Source organism: Gastrolobium bilobum, unplaced genomic scaffold, assembly GCF_033153095.1.
Source record: "Gastrolobium bilobum isolate Gb01-03AN ecotype WA unplaced genomic scaffold, APGP_CSIRO_Gbil_v1 utg3533, whole genome shotgun sequence".
NCBI lineage: Eukaryota > Viridiplantae > Streptophyta > Magnoliopsida > Fabales > Fabaceae > Gastrolobium > Gastrolobium bilobum.
This window is the reverse complement of record NW_026898215.1, coordinates 194102-210950: the sequence shown is the minus strand read 5'-3', so window position 1 is coordinate 210950 and position 16849 is coordinate 194102. Positions and strand designations below refer to the sequence as shown.

The 16849-nt window shown below is 35.4% G+C and overlaps 1 protein-coding gene across 1 annotated transcript; it reads right to left on the bottom strand.

The window, feature by feature from the left end:
* Window positions 1–1740: 1740 nt before the first annotated feature.
* On the bottom strand, window positions 1741–15461 carry LOC133313913 (uncharacterized). Its single transcript, XM_061515328.1, has 7 exons — window positions 15036–15461; window positions 14716–14785; window positions 14436–14491; window positions 14210–14285; window positions 14030–14066; window positions 2331–2445; window positions 1741–2241 (listed from the first exon to the last, which is right to left on the bottom strand). The coding sequence occupies exons 1-7, from the start codon at window positions 15338–15340 to the stop codon at window positions 2001–2003; spliced, it is 900 nt and encodes a 299-aa protein (XP_061371312.1). The 5' UTR covers window positions 15341–15461; the 3' UTR covers window positions 1741–2000.
* Between the last annotated feature and the right edge of the window lie 1388 nt (window positions 15462–16849).

The following is a 16849-nucleotide window of genomic DNA, read 5'->3' as shown; positions in this document are numbered from 1 at the left end:
GCACTTTTTGAAGCAAAAAAAAAAAAACTAAGACATGCAAAATGAATTTCTATAACATTACACAATCACTTTTCCTACAACATAACTATTATAAAACCCTATTTTTATATTTCATAATTTAAAAACATGTGTCATGTGATTTATTGTCTATTGTTTATTGGTTTAGTCTATTAAATTTAGGGTTTCATGTTTATTATTTTACATAACATAACTTCACTTTCCTACATACACATTAAAGAGGTGGGTCCACATGTTTTTCTTTCTCTTTCATCATTTTACTTTCTCTCTCTCCATTATTATGTGTGTTGAAAACTAAACTTATGTTATGGTTATGTAATAAAACCTTTAAATTTACGTAAACTGAATCTGTACAAGTACTTTTCCCTACAAAAGCATCTCTGATTGTATTTGATATGACATTGTTGGTGTCCAAAAAGTTCTTAGATACACTTAATATGAGTCAAGTTATTAAACAAATATCACATCATATATATATATATATAGCGTAAAGGATTTTTCCAGTCGGGGATAAATTATTTCCGGTGAGTCCAAAATGACGCTGTTTTGTGACAGAAATCAAGCTGTTTTGTAATTATAATATATTGCAGGGTAATATTAATTTTTATCATTATAACTTTTTAATTTTATAATCCCAAAACGACGTTATTTTGAGCTCACTGGAGATAATTTCATCTCCGGTGACTGGAGAAATATTTTTCCTACAAATATATATATGGGGTAAATATTTCTATACCCGCTTTAGATAAAGTTATCTATAGCTACCCAAAAAGCTACGTCGTTTTGATTAATGAAGAGTGTTTCTGTAATTTTAGGTGAATTAATGAAAGGTATTTTCATAATTTTGTTTATTTTTTTATCATATGCATTTTACCGAAACACACTTCATTAACTCACCTAAAATTACAAAAACACCCTTCATTAATCAAAACGACGTAGTTTTTGGAGTAGCTGTAAATAACTTTATCTAAAATGACTGTAGAAATATTTTTTCATATATATATATATTTCTAGAATAATTAGCATTTAAAGATTAAATTTATTAGTTGTAAAAAGCAATGATAATCCTCATTGCTATAGGTTTATTTACTCGTACAATATACCCTACAATTTCTCCAATTCCCAAAACCTTCATCAGTAGCTTCACTAGAAAAGAAAAAAAAAACCAACATAGGTGTAAATTCTGTAAATATTTTGGATAATACAGATGTACCAAACATTCGGTATATCCTTTACCAAATATGAAAAAATTAACACATTTACACTATCTTTACCTTTATTTTTATTTCCTTTTATATCTTATTTTTTTTCTGTTTTTGACGAGGAAATATCTACGTCCATTACAGTGAAAATGGGCTCGTAGCCTCGTATATTCTTGTACGGTTCGGAAGTGACTTTGTCCATATTGTGTTAGCTTCATCGTTCTCACAAAATTTCGGAGTATAAATATTAACCCAACAATAAAGTTGCTTTATCTATGTTGATCGAATATTTACCACTAGATAAAAACACAACAACCGTTAATCATCAGCATGTTACTAGCACCAGAAAATGCCTCAAACTCAATCTGATTTTACCCGGCTAGGCCTCAAAGTATACGAGTTTTCAGTTTATGATAATATATTCAGTGCAAGTGAACCCCACTTGTATCACAAGTTTATTTATTTTCATAAATATATCATGAAAATAAAATGGCACCCATGTAATTATATAATGCTGTGTCAAATTTCATGTTTCAGATTTTGAATAGTGTTGATGTGCTGCGGACAAACATGTACCACACTGAAATTGCAAGCAAAGAGAACTCATTCTTTCCGAAGATTTCTCTTAAACATTTTCACTCTGCCAACAAGTATGGAACCTCTTTTTCTTATGTTGTAAGGCTTCTATATTAAAAAACTAAATAAAGAAAAATTCAAACACAGTAATAAATCAGCCTAATAAACAAGCCTAGACATCACGATACTGTCCTTTAAAATGTATCAAAGTTCATCATGTATTCTTTGATCTAAAGGAGCCTCTGTATTATGAGCGCGATCGCCTCTGACTTGATGAAGATTTATGTCATCTGCAGCAGGTTGGCGTCTTAGCTCTGCCTGCCCCACCACACTAGCCTTTATGGCCTCAGTAACCTTTCTCTGCAACGTATATAGTCCAATCCGCTTGGAACCAACATAAAGAACAGCGAGGGCAAACAACAAAATACCAACCCCAAGTATCACCCTGTTCAAATACGAGTTAACAGTTAGGATTTAGGAAGACAAAATAAAAAGGGCAGAGAATAAAATCCATTTATTTTTTTCTTTCAATACCTGTCCATGACATCTTGACGTTGCATTGTGGAGAGCAGATTTCGAGTTCTCATCAACAATGAGCGGTGCCCTTTATATTCACTTTCAGCCTTTTGTAACACTCCAGTTGATTGATCTATATATCCAAGCAATTTTGCAAAACAAATATTCAAACGAAGTTATTTCCCATTCCTCATAATCATATTAATTAAAACAATATTTCAATTCATCAAGCCAAAACTAATATCGCTCAACTAAAGTTTTAACAAACGTTCCAGCGCAGACAATGAACAAAGAAGAAGCATCTTTACATAATGCATCAAAGCAAATGACAGGTAGAAAAACCAGCACAAGCTAAATTGCATAAAGTCATATTCCCATAAGAGAAAGCTATAAAGTAGTGCATCATCTACTACATATAAAGAGCTAAAGGTAGCTAAAAACTGTATAAATACGTCATTGTTATTTGGTAGACCCAAAATCAAAAGGACTTTCCTCAGTTATTAGTGGTCAAAACTGATTCAAAAAACTGGCCCCAAATTTTAAAAAATATTAACCACATTATAGGTTTAAGATGGCGAGTTTGGAGAAGTGGTAACGCTACTCCTTTGTGACCGAAAGATCACAGGTTTGATTCTGGAAAACAACCTCTTTGTAAATATGTAATGATAAGGCTGCGTATAAGGATTACACTAACCACTACCCTTGCTAGTCAGGATTATGGGGAATGGTTTTAACCATTTTATAGGTTTGCCTAACACCCTCTTGTTCTCTAGCCTGTTCTTAAAGGCCAGAGTCCCTTCCTTAGTTATTAGTCGTCAAAGTCAAAGAGCAAATCCCAGTACACAAAACTCCCAGATTTTGCAAGAATAGGGATTAGAGTTAATTGTATGCCGCTTTTCCCTTGCATTTTTTGCAAAAAAAGCTATTCTAAGACTCAGAGTCTCGGACCCGTAAAAATTGGCCCCAAATTTAAAATATCTTAACCATATTATAGGTTTTCCTAACACCCTCATGTTCTCTAGCCTATTCTTAAAGGCCAAAGGAACTCTTAATAAGTTAAATAGGCAAATCTGTAGTTACTAAAGTTATCAGAACCTTACAAAAATATCCTCAAGAAAGTATCAAACTCAACCTATGTCAAACCATATAAAAAGCTCAACCCAAAAATTCTGTAGTTACTAAATGGAATGGTAGGGGCAGCTGAAAGAAAGTAAAAGGTTGCTAAAAGTTCACTTGAAAAAGGGTATTCTAATATATTATAGAATTGTAAATAATCTGTACAAAGGGTTCTCTATTTATAGAGAATACTTGACCTAATTTTGACCTAATGGGCTTGGCCCAATACAACAAATAAATGACTAAATAATAACTAAATAATTATTATTTACAACACTCCCCCTCAAGCTGAGGAATAGATATTTATCATTCCCAGCTTGCTAGTAAGTTCTTGAAATCTGTCTGAAGGAAGCCTCTTTGTTAATAGATCAGCTAATTGACGCCCAGTGGGAATGTATGGAGTGGTAATCAACCCGCTATCAAGTTTCTCTTTGATGAAATGGCGGTCAACCTCAATATGTTTAGTCCGATCATGTTGAACTGGATTATGAGCTATACAAATAACGGACTTATTATCACACAGCAGCTTCATAGGTCCCTCACATTTTATTTTGAGATCATCAAGTACAATTTTCAGCCACAGTAACTCACAAATGCCTTGAGCCATAGCTCGAAATTCAGCTTCTGCACTTGATCTGGCAACCACATCTTGTTTCTTACTTCTCCATGTCACCAAGTTACCACAAAGAAACATGCAATAACCAGTGGTAGAACGACGGTCAGTCACGGATCCAGCATAATCAGCATCTGTGTAGACTTCTAAAGATAGATTGTCATCACGTCGGAATAACAATCCTTTACCAGGAGTACCTTTTATATACTGAAGAATTCTCTCTACTGTCTGCATGTGTTTTTCTTTTGGATCGTGCATAAACTGACTGACAACACTAACAGCATAAGCTAGGTCTGGTCTAGTATGGGCCAGATATATCAATTTCTCAACTAGCCGTTGATATTGTCCTTTATCAACTGGAGGACTCTCTTCTTCATAGCCCATCTTGTGATTCTACTCAATAGGAGTATTAGAGGGTTTACACCCGAGCTTTCCTGCTTCTTTGAGAAGATCAAGAACATATTTCCTCTGGCTAATAAAAATTCCTTTGCTTGATTGAGCTACTTCTATCCCTAGGAAATATCTCAGTTTCCCAAGGTCTTTGATTTCAAACTCAGAGGCAAGCCGTGTTTGCAGAATCTGTCTCTCCACAAAATCATCACTTGTGATAATAATATCATCAACATATACAAGGAGCACAGTAAGCTTCCCGTTTTGGGAGTGCTTGAAGAAAAGAGTGTGATCTCCTTGACTCTGTCTGTATCCTAAGGTCATCATAACCTTAGTAAATCTTCCAAACCAAGCACGAGGTGACTGCTCCAATCCATACAAGGCCTTTTTTAATCTACAAACTTTATTTTCCCCCTTCACAGAATCAAAACCAGGCGGGATTTCCATGTAGACTTCTTCTAACTCACCATTGAGGAAAGCATTTTTCACATCAAATTGATTTATATCCCAATTGTAATGGGCAGCAAGGGATAACAAGATTCTCACTGTATTCATCTTTGCAACTGGAGCAAAGGTTTCTTCATAATCAATGCCATAGGTTTGTGTAACCTTTGGCCACTAATCGAGCCTTATATCTCTCAAGAGTGCCATCAGAATTATATTTCAGGGCATAAACCCATCTGCACCCTACTGCTTTCTTTCCGTTGGGTCTATCAATAATCTCCCATGTTTTATTTTTCTCCAAAGCATTCATCTCCTCTTGCATGGCTTGAGCCCAATTCCTATCTTTCAAGGCTTCATGTACTGATTTTGGGATTGCAATAGAATCTAGTGCTGAAACAAAGCTTTTGTGCTGCACAGAAAGATTAGCAGAGGAAACAAAGTGGGAGATAGGGTATTGAGTACAAGAGGGACATGAGGAACAAGTTTTCTTGTGACAAGATCTTTTTCCTTTTCTAAGAGCAATAGGTAAGTCATCAGAAGTAGAAGCAATGGGTAAGTCATTAGAGATATCAGAAGAAATAGACAAATCATGAGAGGAAATAATATTAGAATCAGAAACAAGAGATTCAGGAGACTCAGAAGAAATAGGAGATTCAGGACTTACCAGTGGTTCAGACGATTGAGGTTGTTGGTGAGACAGTATGGGTTGTTTCCTCCTCTGATATACCAATTCAGGTGTCAAAAAATTTCGTATCTCAGGTGTATTTGAAGGTTATGACACACCAGGAGCAGACACACTAGGAAAAGAGAAGATTGATCCAGACTCAAAGAAGGAAGGGGACGAGACTTCTGAAGAACTGCTCTCCCCCTGACGATGAGGACCCAGGAAATAAGATTCAGATTCTTGAAAGGTGATATCCATAGAAACAAAAAATTTCCGACTTGGTGGATGATAACACTTGTACCCTTTTTTATAAGGGGTATAACCAAGGAAGACACACTTAAGAGCCCTAGGATCCAACTTACTCCGATGTTGTTTATGAACATGGACAAAGGCAACACATCCAAACACTCTTGGTGGAAGGCTCTGCAATATGGGAACAAAAGGAAAGAAGGAAGTCATGGAATGAATAGGACTGATATTGTTAAGGACCCGTGAAGGTAAACGGTTGATCAAAAAAAATTTGCAGCTAACACTGCTTCTCCCCAATAAGAACTAGGAACAGATGTTTGGAAAAGTAGTGCTCTAGCAACTTCAAGAAGGTGACTATTTTTCCTTTCAGCAACCCCGTTTTGTTGAGGGGTATCAACACATGTGAGCTCATGAATCATACCTCTGTCTGAAATGAATTGTGACAGGCGTTGATTGACGTACTCAGTACCATTATCAGATCTGAGTCTTTTAATACCCTTACCAAACTGAGTCTCAACCATGTGATAAAACCGAATAAATATCTCTGGTACTTCAGACTTGTCTTTCATCAAGTATATCCATGTTATCCGAGTACAATCATCAATAAAAGAAACAAACCACCTTGCACCTGAAACACTGCGCACTTTAGAAGGGCCCCAAACATCAGAATGGATAAGAGAAAAAGGTTCCCTGCTTTTAATAGTGCTAGAAGGAAATGACACTCGATGGTGTTTTGCAAATTCACAAACATCACAATGAAAGGTCTCAACCGACTTATTGAGAAACCGAGAGGAGAACATAGACTTCAAAAGACTAAATGGTGGATGCCCCAGACGCTTGTGATGGAGCCAAATCATAGACTCTGCAGTAGAAGGATGACGTGTCATTAATAACTGATTTTTGCTAGCATGGTCTGGAAGGAGATGATACAACCCATCCTGTTCATTAACAACTCCAATTGTCTTCTTCGTGGTAAGATCCTGAATAACACAATGAGAAGGAAAAAATGTGATAGAACAATTCAAATCAGTTGTAAGTTTTTGAGTGGAGATAAGATTAGTAGAAAGCTGAGGAACATAAAGAACATTTTTAAGAAACAAGAAAGGTTGAATTTGAATGTTACCAGAACCAATAACTGATTTATGGGATCCATCAGCTACGGATATAGTATGACTACCAACAGTAGGATGATAAGAACAAAACAACTCAGTACGACAAGCCATATGATCAGTTGCACCAGAATCCAAAATCCATAAGGTTTTAAAATCAGTGCAAGAAGCAAGAAGAGATATAGAACGTGTGCTCTTATCAGATAAGATCGAAGAACTATCATGCTCGGCCATTCTTTAACAAAAAAAGTTAACAACCAGCGATAAAATCAACCAAACAGAATATCAAATGACCTCTGATCAGAAAAATAATCACAGATCCAGACAGAAGACAAGTAGACGAGAAGAATGGTGGTGGTCCGGTCCAAAAACACGGCCCCACGCGCCGGAGAAAGGAGCTGCGCGTGGGCTTCACTCGCCGGGAAAGGGGCGGCGCGTGAGAGCGCGTGGAGGGGCTTCTCCGGCTGAGATTTTTCTGGAGTGGTCGTCCGGTGAGCGTGCACCTCTCTGTGGGTGGTCGCGGTTGAAAAGTCGCCGGAAAGTGGTCCAAACGGTGAAGACAGATCTGATTGGAGGCGGTCGGAGGTGTTTGGGTCGTTTGTGGCAGATGAACAGTGCGTAGAATGATAGAACGGAGGAAAAATAAGGTCAACAATGGTCCCCTTGGTCCAAAAGGTCCCCGGAAAAATTTTCCGATGGCGGCTGATGACGGCAAGAGGCAAAGAAATTAGGGTTTTGTTAAAAAAAGAAGATAATATGTGCGGAAGCAAAGCCCTCAGATCGAGAGCTCTGATACCAACTTGAAAAAGGGTATTCTAATATATTATAGAATTGTAAATAATCTGTACAAAGGGTTCTCTATTTATAGATAATACTTGACCTAATTTTGACCTAATGGGCTTGGCCCAATACAACAAATAAATGACTAAATAATAACTAAATAATTATTATTTACAACAAGTTCTGTGTGCTTTATCTAAGCATTAATATGTATAACCCAATTCACCTCAAGCCTCCATTTTGAGTTTCTCAAAAATTTGGGAATTACAACTTACATGCTCTACCTCTATTTTCTTTCCCTTTATTTTAAAAATCTAAGCAAGAAAAAGATTGTCATTTCTCATCCCTTCATTCTAACTCCTTACCTTTTCTATTATACCTTTTTCTTTCCACTTTTTCACTCCCAAACAAAGCCTAAGTGATCCCGTAAACGAGTGTTTAACCTCATGGAATTCAAACGCAAATTATTATCATTGACAAAATCACCCGCATAAAATCTATGACCACAGTTTGATTCCAACACATCCAAATTCATAGCTAGAATATCCTTAAGCATCAGTTTACTCTGAAAATATCCTTAAGCATCAGTTTACTCTGAAAAAAACTACATCGCAGCATATAAGCATTACAGTTCTAAGGCTTGGGCTGATTGAGAATATTCCTTTCATATAAAATGCTTCAAACTTATCAAGTCTAATGCCCAACGAACTTTCAAGGAACCTTGATATACGTTTATGAGTTCAACCTAATTGATGCAATAGAAGTTTAACAGGCTGCCAGGATGTTTCAACTTCTTCTTTTTTCTTTTTCTTTTTTTTTTTTAGTATAAACTTCTTCTTTTTTCAATATTTAACTTCATATGTTTTTCATGATTTTCATGTTTCCTGGACTTGGGCCATGGCTGGCTGGATTCTATTTGTTGATCTTATTTTAGTTCATGTTTAGTTACTCTTAATCTTTTGGAGCGGCAAAGTGGGGAACGGGGGATAAAAGGAGGAGAGGAAAAATAGAAGCTGAGAGATAAAAATTACACACAGATATAAGTGGGAGCACCAAGTGAGTAGCACACCCATCCCTTTGTAAGCCCTTGCCAAGTGCAAAGCTTACTTATGAGAACCTGAGATCCAATCTCGGCATGATAGATATCTACCACTGAGATTGAGCGGGAGTGTTGGTGATCATTTCCTGATTTTTAGCCTGATGGTTAGGAATAGATAGGTTATTTTTAGTTCGACTGAATCTTATAGAATTCTGCTCTACTGACAGAATCAGTACCCAATATTTATTCTGTTTTACAGACAGAGTCAGTACCTAGTTTTTTTTCTTAGGCCAAGATTAGTTTACAGCCTTTACTGTACAGTTTCTTCCCTAATTACCTATTTTTGCTGCAATCTTGTAATCGAAAGAATAAGGAATATACAATATTTTCTTTATTTTTGTATGAATTGTTACCCTCGCTAAACAGAGTTTAATGGGGAGTGGTACACTGTCTATGGATTGATATCTCGTTGATATCGGTTCCAGAGACACTATACACATTCAACAAAATAAGGAAATAAAGAAAGGAAAAAAAATGAAAACACTACAGGAACTTCTAGTTCTAGGATCTTGCTTCGTCCCACCCCAAAACCAACATTACTTCCCTCTTCCCCACTTTCTCACCCCCCCTCCCACTACCCCTTATATTCTTCTCTCAACTGACTTCTCCTCTAACCCATTATATTTCTGCCACCTGTACATTTCATTATGCTATACGTCCCTATCGTTAATATTCTTCATGATTTCCTTGTTGCATTCCTCCTGAACCCCAAGCTTCAATTCCCTGCTTTTCACGTTATTCCTCCTAGAATATACATTAGTTATAGGTGGTCTATCATGTGCATATTAAATTAATCCTATATTATTCACTTAATTTCTCTCAATTTCCTGATGTTGGGCAACTGAATTCAGTCACAGTTCATGGCATTTTGGAAGTAAAGAGATATTTGTCAAAAGTTTGGAAATTATGCAAATTAATTTCCAAAAGTGAAACTCCAAAAAGTTATTTGGCAGTCAAAATTGAAGCAGGTTATTTGCATTTCAGGCCAGTTGGATGTTGATGGGCTATGGGCTGAAAGGGAAGGAATGAGTGAATTAGTTAGTTAGTTAGTTAGGGAAATATTCTAGAAGGTTCTTAGTTGATAGGATAAAAGGGAGGGGAGTGTGTGTAGTGAGGTATGGATGGATTAAGTGAATTTGGAGTGGGGATTTGGGGAAAGATCTCCTGGGATCTCTTTGGGCCTACGTATGTTGGTCTTGTAAAGTGAGTGAGGTCTTTGGGTTTATCTTTTCTGCATTATCATTGTTATCTATGAAGCACCGATACCGACACGACGTTTTCAATACGTTCCCAACACGGGACGTCAATACATTACTTCAAAAATACTAATATTTCGATACGTCTTAGTATTAAATTATTTTTAATATAAAGAGTGTATTTCACATTAACAAAATAAAATAAAAGGAAAATCATAAACACAAATAATAGATTATTGTCTACCAAAAAAAAAAAGATTATCCATACAAAAATACTGAATCATAAAATTTAAGAAATAGATAATATAAAAAAAACCAAGATAGAAAATGAGGTTAAAATAATAAAAACAGAAGCATAAATCATAAACATTATACAAAATAAAAATAAAAATTAACAGAAGCAAAATTATTACAGATGATACAGAAGTTAATTACAAATTAATATGGACAATGAAAAAACAAAAAAAGGGAGAAAAAAATATACCTCACAGCTGTTTCAATCTTTGCCTTTATGGTACATTATTAATTTTTTTTATTTTTTGGTAACAATATTAATGCACAATAAAAAAGAAAAAAAAAAGGTGAGGTTAAAGACAAACCGACAGAGACAAAGGCACACCCAAACAGTTTACCAAAAAAAAAAAAAAAGGCACACCCAAATAGAGCGAGAGAGAGAGAGAGAGAGAGAGGTAGACGCGGTGTCGAGGAGAGGAAAGATGCAAGAAGCCAAGGAGGAAAGAAGGAAGAACCGCGTCGAGGAGAGGAAGAAGTGAGTCGTCAGAGACGGCAATCGGCAGAAGTGAGTCGGAAGAAATGAGCTCTCAGCAATTTCAATTTCGATTTAGATCAGAGACGATAGACACTCGAGGTAAGTATAGAAGTGAATCAGATTTTGATTTAGGGTGTATTTTTGCCAAAATCTTCAATTAAAAAACACTCTTCAATTTTGTAAAATTCACAAACATGCCATTGACCGTATCAAAATTGTTGACCCATCCAATACGTAAAAATGGGTATCGAGAACGTGTCCGTCTGGGACGTGTGTCCAATACGTAGAAAAAAAAATTTGGGACGTATTGGTGCTTCATAGATTGTTATATCTTTTGTATTTGCTTTGTTTGTATTCACTGTTTGATTAAGTTGTAATTCCCTATCACAGTTTGATAGGTTGGAGTCAGTAATTAGGAATCTGTCACTGGAATTCTATATTGCTTGAGTTAATTGAAGAATATAATGAGATGTCTTTCAATTCATCTATACTTGTCCTCTGTTTGTGATTTCCATTTCTGTCCAGCATTATATATGCATAGGTGCCATCAATTTGGTATCAAAGCACTACAATCCTAGGAATGCTTTTGTTCTAGATCTAAAAAAAAATGGAATACAAATTAACGAAGGTCAAGAGGAGCTTTGATTGTTTGGAAGCAAGAATGGATGGAGTTGAAGACGCTTTTCATCAACTTCAAAAAACAATTCATTCGTTAATAAAGCGCATCGATCCGTGTTTTGTAGAAGAATTAAAAGCGAGAAGCGAGAAAGAAGAAGCATCAAAGTGAGAAGCTCTAATGACAGTAGAAGCAAAAGAAATGGAAGCGCGGATGCAGAAGAAGGAGCAGAAAAAAAAAGAAATAGTTGAAGACGAAGGAGGAGAGAAAGAAGATGGAGAACGGACGAAGCTGCATCTCCATAGCCAGATCGATCTGAATTGTGTCTCCAAAGATGAGAAGATGGCTTTAGCTCAAATGGTGGATGTTATGTCTGGGCAAGCGATGGAAGAAAAGGAAGAGATAGCGGCAAAGATGATGATTAACTTGGGCCGCCTTAGGGTGTATGGTGAAATTAGGCCCAATATACATATTATGGAAGCCGCTAATGGGCCAATGGCCACAGGCCCGAACAATACAAACCACTATTTTAATAATTTCCAAGGTGTGAATAATAGGGCTGTTAGGCCTCACATTTGGCCCAATGAAACAAACCCTACATTTGTGCAAGCAGCAGCTGAAGATACAAAAGGGCAAGGGTCAACGCAGGGAGGCTCCATGGGAAACGTCAATGGCGGCGATAGTTGCGGCGCGCGTTTCCAACGATTGTTGCTGGAGGAGATGGCGGAACAATGGCAGAACAACTTCTGGTTCATGTGTGACACTGTAAATTCGCCGAACCAAGTTCGTTCAAACTCCCACCTTCTTGACAAGCTCCTGGGAACACGCAAACCAGTGCTGGAAAAGGAAGAGATGGTCACCGGCGACGACTGTTCAGTCGATGGGAGAAGCTGGAACTGAGAACAATAACACGAACCATGATGGGAATTACGTCAAAGTTGAATGCTAATGACTGGGTAGAGGAAATTGGTCAACAAATCAGTGAAGGAGCCTTATCTGCTCCTGATGCAAACAACAAGGTCGTGCCAGCATTTGCTATCCCTGATGGCTGGATGAGATTGCATATTGGTCCATTTTTTGTTAAAACATTTAGTGATGCATTGGTTACCACCAAAACCATCACATTGAATGGACCAATGGGAGTGTTTGAGTTTGACAAGTTTGCTGTTTGGACAGAGTCTACTGCAAAGAAGTTGGCTAACCTCAGTAGAAAGGGGATGACAACGGGGTTAAGAAGCTTTAAACAATGGGATCCGGGTGGATATTTTCTCACATCACTTATCCTCTTTCTTCACCTTAAGGACAAGGTGAGTTTTGGAAGGGGAGTATTGATGAGCTTATGGGCTGAAAGGGAAGGAATGAGTGAATTAGTTAGTTATTTAGGGAAATATTCTAGAAGGTTCTTAGTTGATAGGATAAAAGGGAGGAGAGTGCGTGTAGAGAGGTATGAATGGATTAAGTGGATTTGGATTGGGGATTTGGGGAAGATCTCTTGGGATCTCTTTGGGGCCTAAGTATGTTGGTCTTGGAGAGCGAGTGAGGTCTTTGGGTTTATCTTTTTTGCGCTGTCACTGTTATTCCTTTTGTATTTGTTTTGTTTGTATTCACTGTTTGATTCAGTTGTAATTCCTTGTCACAGTGTGATAGGTTGGAGCCAGTAATTAGGAATCTGTCACTTGAATTCTGTATTGCTTGAGTTGATTGAAGAATATAATGAGATGTCTTTCAGTTCATCTATAGTTGTCCTTTGTTTATTGTGATTTCCATTTCTTTCCAACATTATATACGCATAGGTGCCATCAGATGTTAATGTCTAAATATGGTAAGCTAGTAACTTAAACTTCAGCTTGACCATAGCCATTGGTCTTAATTCAAGCACATAGTATGCTCATTGTTCAAGCAAAATGAGGATGATCTTGGTTTTACTAATTTTCAATTAATTGAAAGATGTTTTCTTTTTAGTGTACTACATTCTGCTAGCGATAGAAAGAGAATGAGAAAAATTCACATGAATGATTAAAGTAAATAATTTCATATTAAGCTTTCATAAAATAGATAGGTTTGAGTTTGAGGGCCTTGTAATATTGTGGGGTCGACAAGAAGATTCATTTGAAAGAAAAGAAGACTTCAAAAATTATGACATGGAGCAGCCTGAAGCTATAAATGGGATAGCTTCCAGCTAACTCGAAACTCACTCCCTGCAATCTTCTTTCTTCCAATATGACTTATTTAGCCAGCCTACGATAGAAATCAAGTTATACCAAGAAAATGCAAGAAAATGAGAGAAAGTGACGAGAGAAAAATAGTGAGAGAAGAGGAACTGAAAGTGTTCTATTCTGAACTTGTTATTGTGCAGCTGATGAGACCATGTCAGTTCTGTTACATTTATAGTTAACCAGCCTGCTAAGACTCACAACTGTTTCTAACTGCTCTAATAGCTAAGGCAGTTACACAGCTGTAACTGCTAGGACAGTTCTAGATTATCAAGCTATAGAAATACTCATAGATGAGCATTACTCTAACAGCTAAAAATCATATACATTTTTCTTTGTCTTCATATAAATTTCACATATAATACACAACGTAATATCATTGGAAAAATAAAGTAGAAGTAGAAAGATAAAAGAATCACATCAATATACACAGGGGGAGAGGGAGGAAAATGTACCTACCAAGAGTCATAAGTGTGCTTGTGTTTCTTTCAACCTCCTAATTAAGACAGAGATACAATGAGTATGCTAATCAACCCATCATAAAATAGTCATAAAGAACAATAATATGTAATAAAATATTACAACTAGAGAGCACGATCAAAAATTAAGTTTAGAAAAGAAAGCATCCTAACTACTAACCTGAACCATCAACTGACGAGAACGTCGAAGGCTTTCTGTGATGCTCTCTGCAGCAGATGTCATTCCAGCTTTTGTCCTGGAAGAAGTTCACAAATTTGAGAAATAAAACACTTCATCCTGGCATGCTAACTGAATTTTCCAATGGAAATGGCACTAAATGATAAATAAATAAATAAATAAAGCAAGCATAATTTGACCCCAGCTGAATATGGCACCAAGGACATACTGTAAATTGCGTCTGCGAACCGTGGACTCTTCTCCACCACCTAGAAGTAGTTCTCTCTGCATCATAAAAAAAAAATAGAATAAGTCACATTGTATTCCAACCCATCAACGTAAACAAGCAGAAATCATGGAGTCCATGATCATGATATAATCTTCCATGTCACTAGCACAAATAACACAACATGGTAGTCATTGATGACAAGATGTTCCAAATAACACACCAAGAATTAAATAAGAACAGCAAAACGATAAGGTTAAGGATAATCAAGTAAGTATATTGCCTCCTCCTGAGCAGCTTTCCTCAAGTTAGCCTTGGCTTGCAGATTGGCATTCCTCAGATTTAACCGCAAACTGTTATTCAAAAAAAAAAAAAAAAAAAAAAACCCTATCATCAGAAATTAACAAACAAGTCACATTTATCCTGGGCTCATCTGATAAAATATAGCGCTTTTTTTTTTTTTTTTTTACAACGGGTCCTCTAAACACTATCAACGGAAATAAATTAACTATTATATATCAATTTGCTTTGGAATTCAATAACAAACAAACATAATTTTAATTTCTATAACAGAAAAAGAAGTAACATCCAGAGAGAGAGTACTTTTGAATTAGGGTTTTCCAAGATTCAAGCATGGCGCGAGCAGATTGAACGTCTTGCTCAGTGGGCAACTGTGGAGCGAGAAGATCGAGGGTGAAGATGAAGGAAGAAAGGAGTGACAAACCATCCTGAGCGATCCCATTCAATCTAGGAAGAGAATTTTTCTCCTCATTGGCTCTTCCTGATTTCCCATACTCTTCGATTGCCTTTATGTGCTCTTGCGTTTTTCTGTTTGTCACTTCCCATTCCCTCTTCACCTTTTCCAACTGTTCCACAACCTTGTCCATTACCGCTTCTGATTCATTCATTGCTGTTTCAGTTGAGATCAAATAATTCAATATCTCACTGAATCGTCGTCATTCATGCTTTTCGTCAGAAATTAAGAAGCCAATGCCGATCTCAAGCTGGAGTCCAGCAACCCGGTGTGGTGTGATATGGTGATATTAAAGAACGTAAAGTGATGTGATTTTAAGTGAGGAACAGAGATAGATAAAAAAAAAAGAGGGTGCACACAAACAAAAAAAATAAAGTCCTTTTCTTTAAGAGAGTGAAATGATATATGTCATTTAAAAAGGACAGATGTTTTTTCTTAAAATTACATAGAAAAAAGATTTTCTCATTTCGAATAATTATAATTTATTAAGTTATATTTATTAACTAATTATTAATTTTAATAAAGTATAATTATTAAATTAACGAAATAAGAATAGAAAATATATAATAAGAATAACATCTCCCCCGTATATATATTTTATTGAATACTTTTATTTTCAATCATTCGATTTTAATTTCATTTTCCTTGTAATTTGTGTAACATTGCTCAGAATAAAAAAAAATTAACCAGTGAATCTCAATCTTAGCCTAGTTTCCTTTTTTCACCTTAGGTGTTGTATAAATAGTAGGGTATTTTATAGGGGATGATTATGCTTATGATCATTTTAGGTTTATTACTATTACAACATATTTGATTATTGTTGGATGATGCTAATTTTAAATTAAGAGTAAGTATAACATTCTCCTATTTTAAATTAATAAAAATAATAAATTTTATATTCTCCATTGTGGTTATTGATTCTATTTATTTAATGATGTTAATTTGTTAGATATGTAAATTATTAAATATAAACGAATAAATAGTTAAAGTTGTATGCAATCCCTTATATATATATATATATATATATATATATATATATATATATATATATATATAGATTCGGATGTAAAAATAGAAAGTCTTACTCCATATCTTAGTCGTTGATAAGAATGCATTTAACTATTATAATTTATTAAATTATATCCATCAATTAATTACTAAACCCTAGTAAATTATAACCATTACATGCGCAGAAATCAACGGTTGAGATGATGAATAAAATTTCTTATTCTTACACCTAACTCAAAAGATCTTTCCCCGTATATTGAGTGTAAAATTTATTATTTTTATACTAATGTAACTTAATTAAGTCTCATGCATATACATATACATATATATATATATATATATATATATATATATATATATATATAAAACGCTTGTCATTTTAAATGACACAACTTTATATCATTTTATATGAGACGACATTGTTTTGATATATATTTGATGATTTTTTATATTTTATTTCCTCTATAAAATTAGGAAGAGAGAAAAAGTGGATGAGAAAGAATATAAAAATCATCATATGCACCAAAACGATATTGTTTCGTCTAAAATGATATAAAGCTTTATAATTTAAAATGACAAGCAATTTCAGTACAATGAAAATATTTAGCATAAAAAATCAAAACGAATGGAAATGGTGAAATGGTTTAACTTTTCA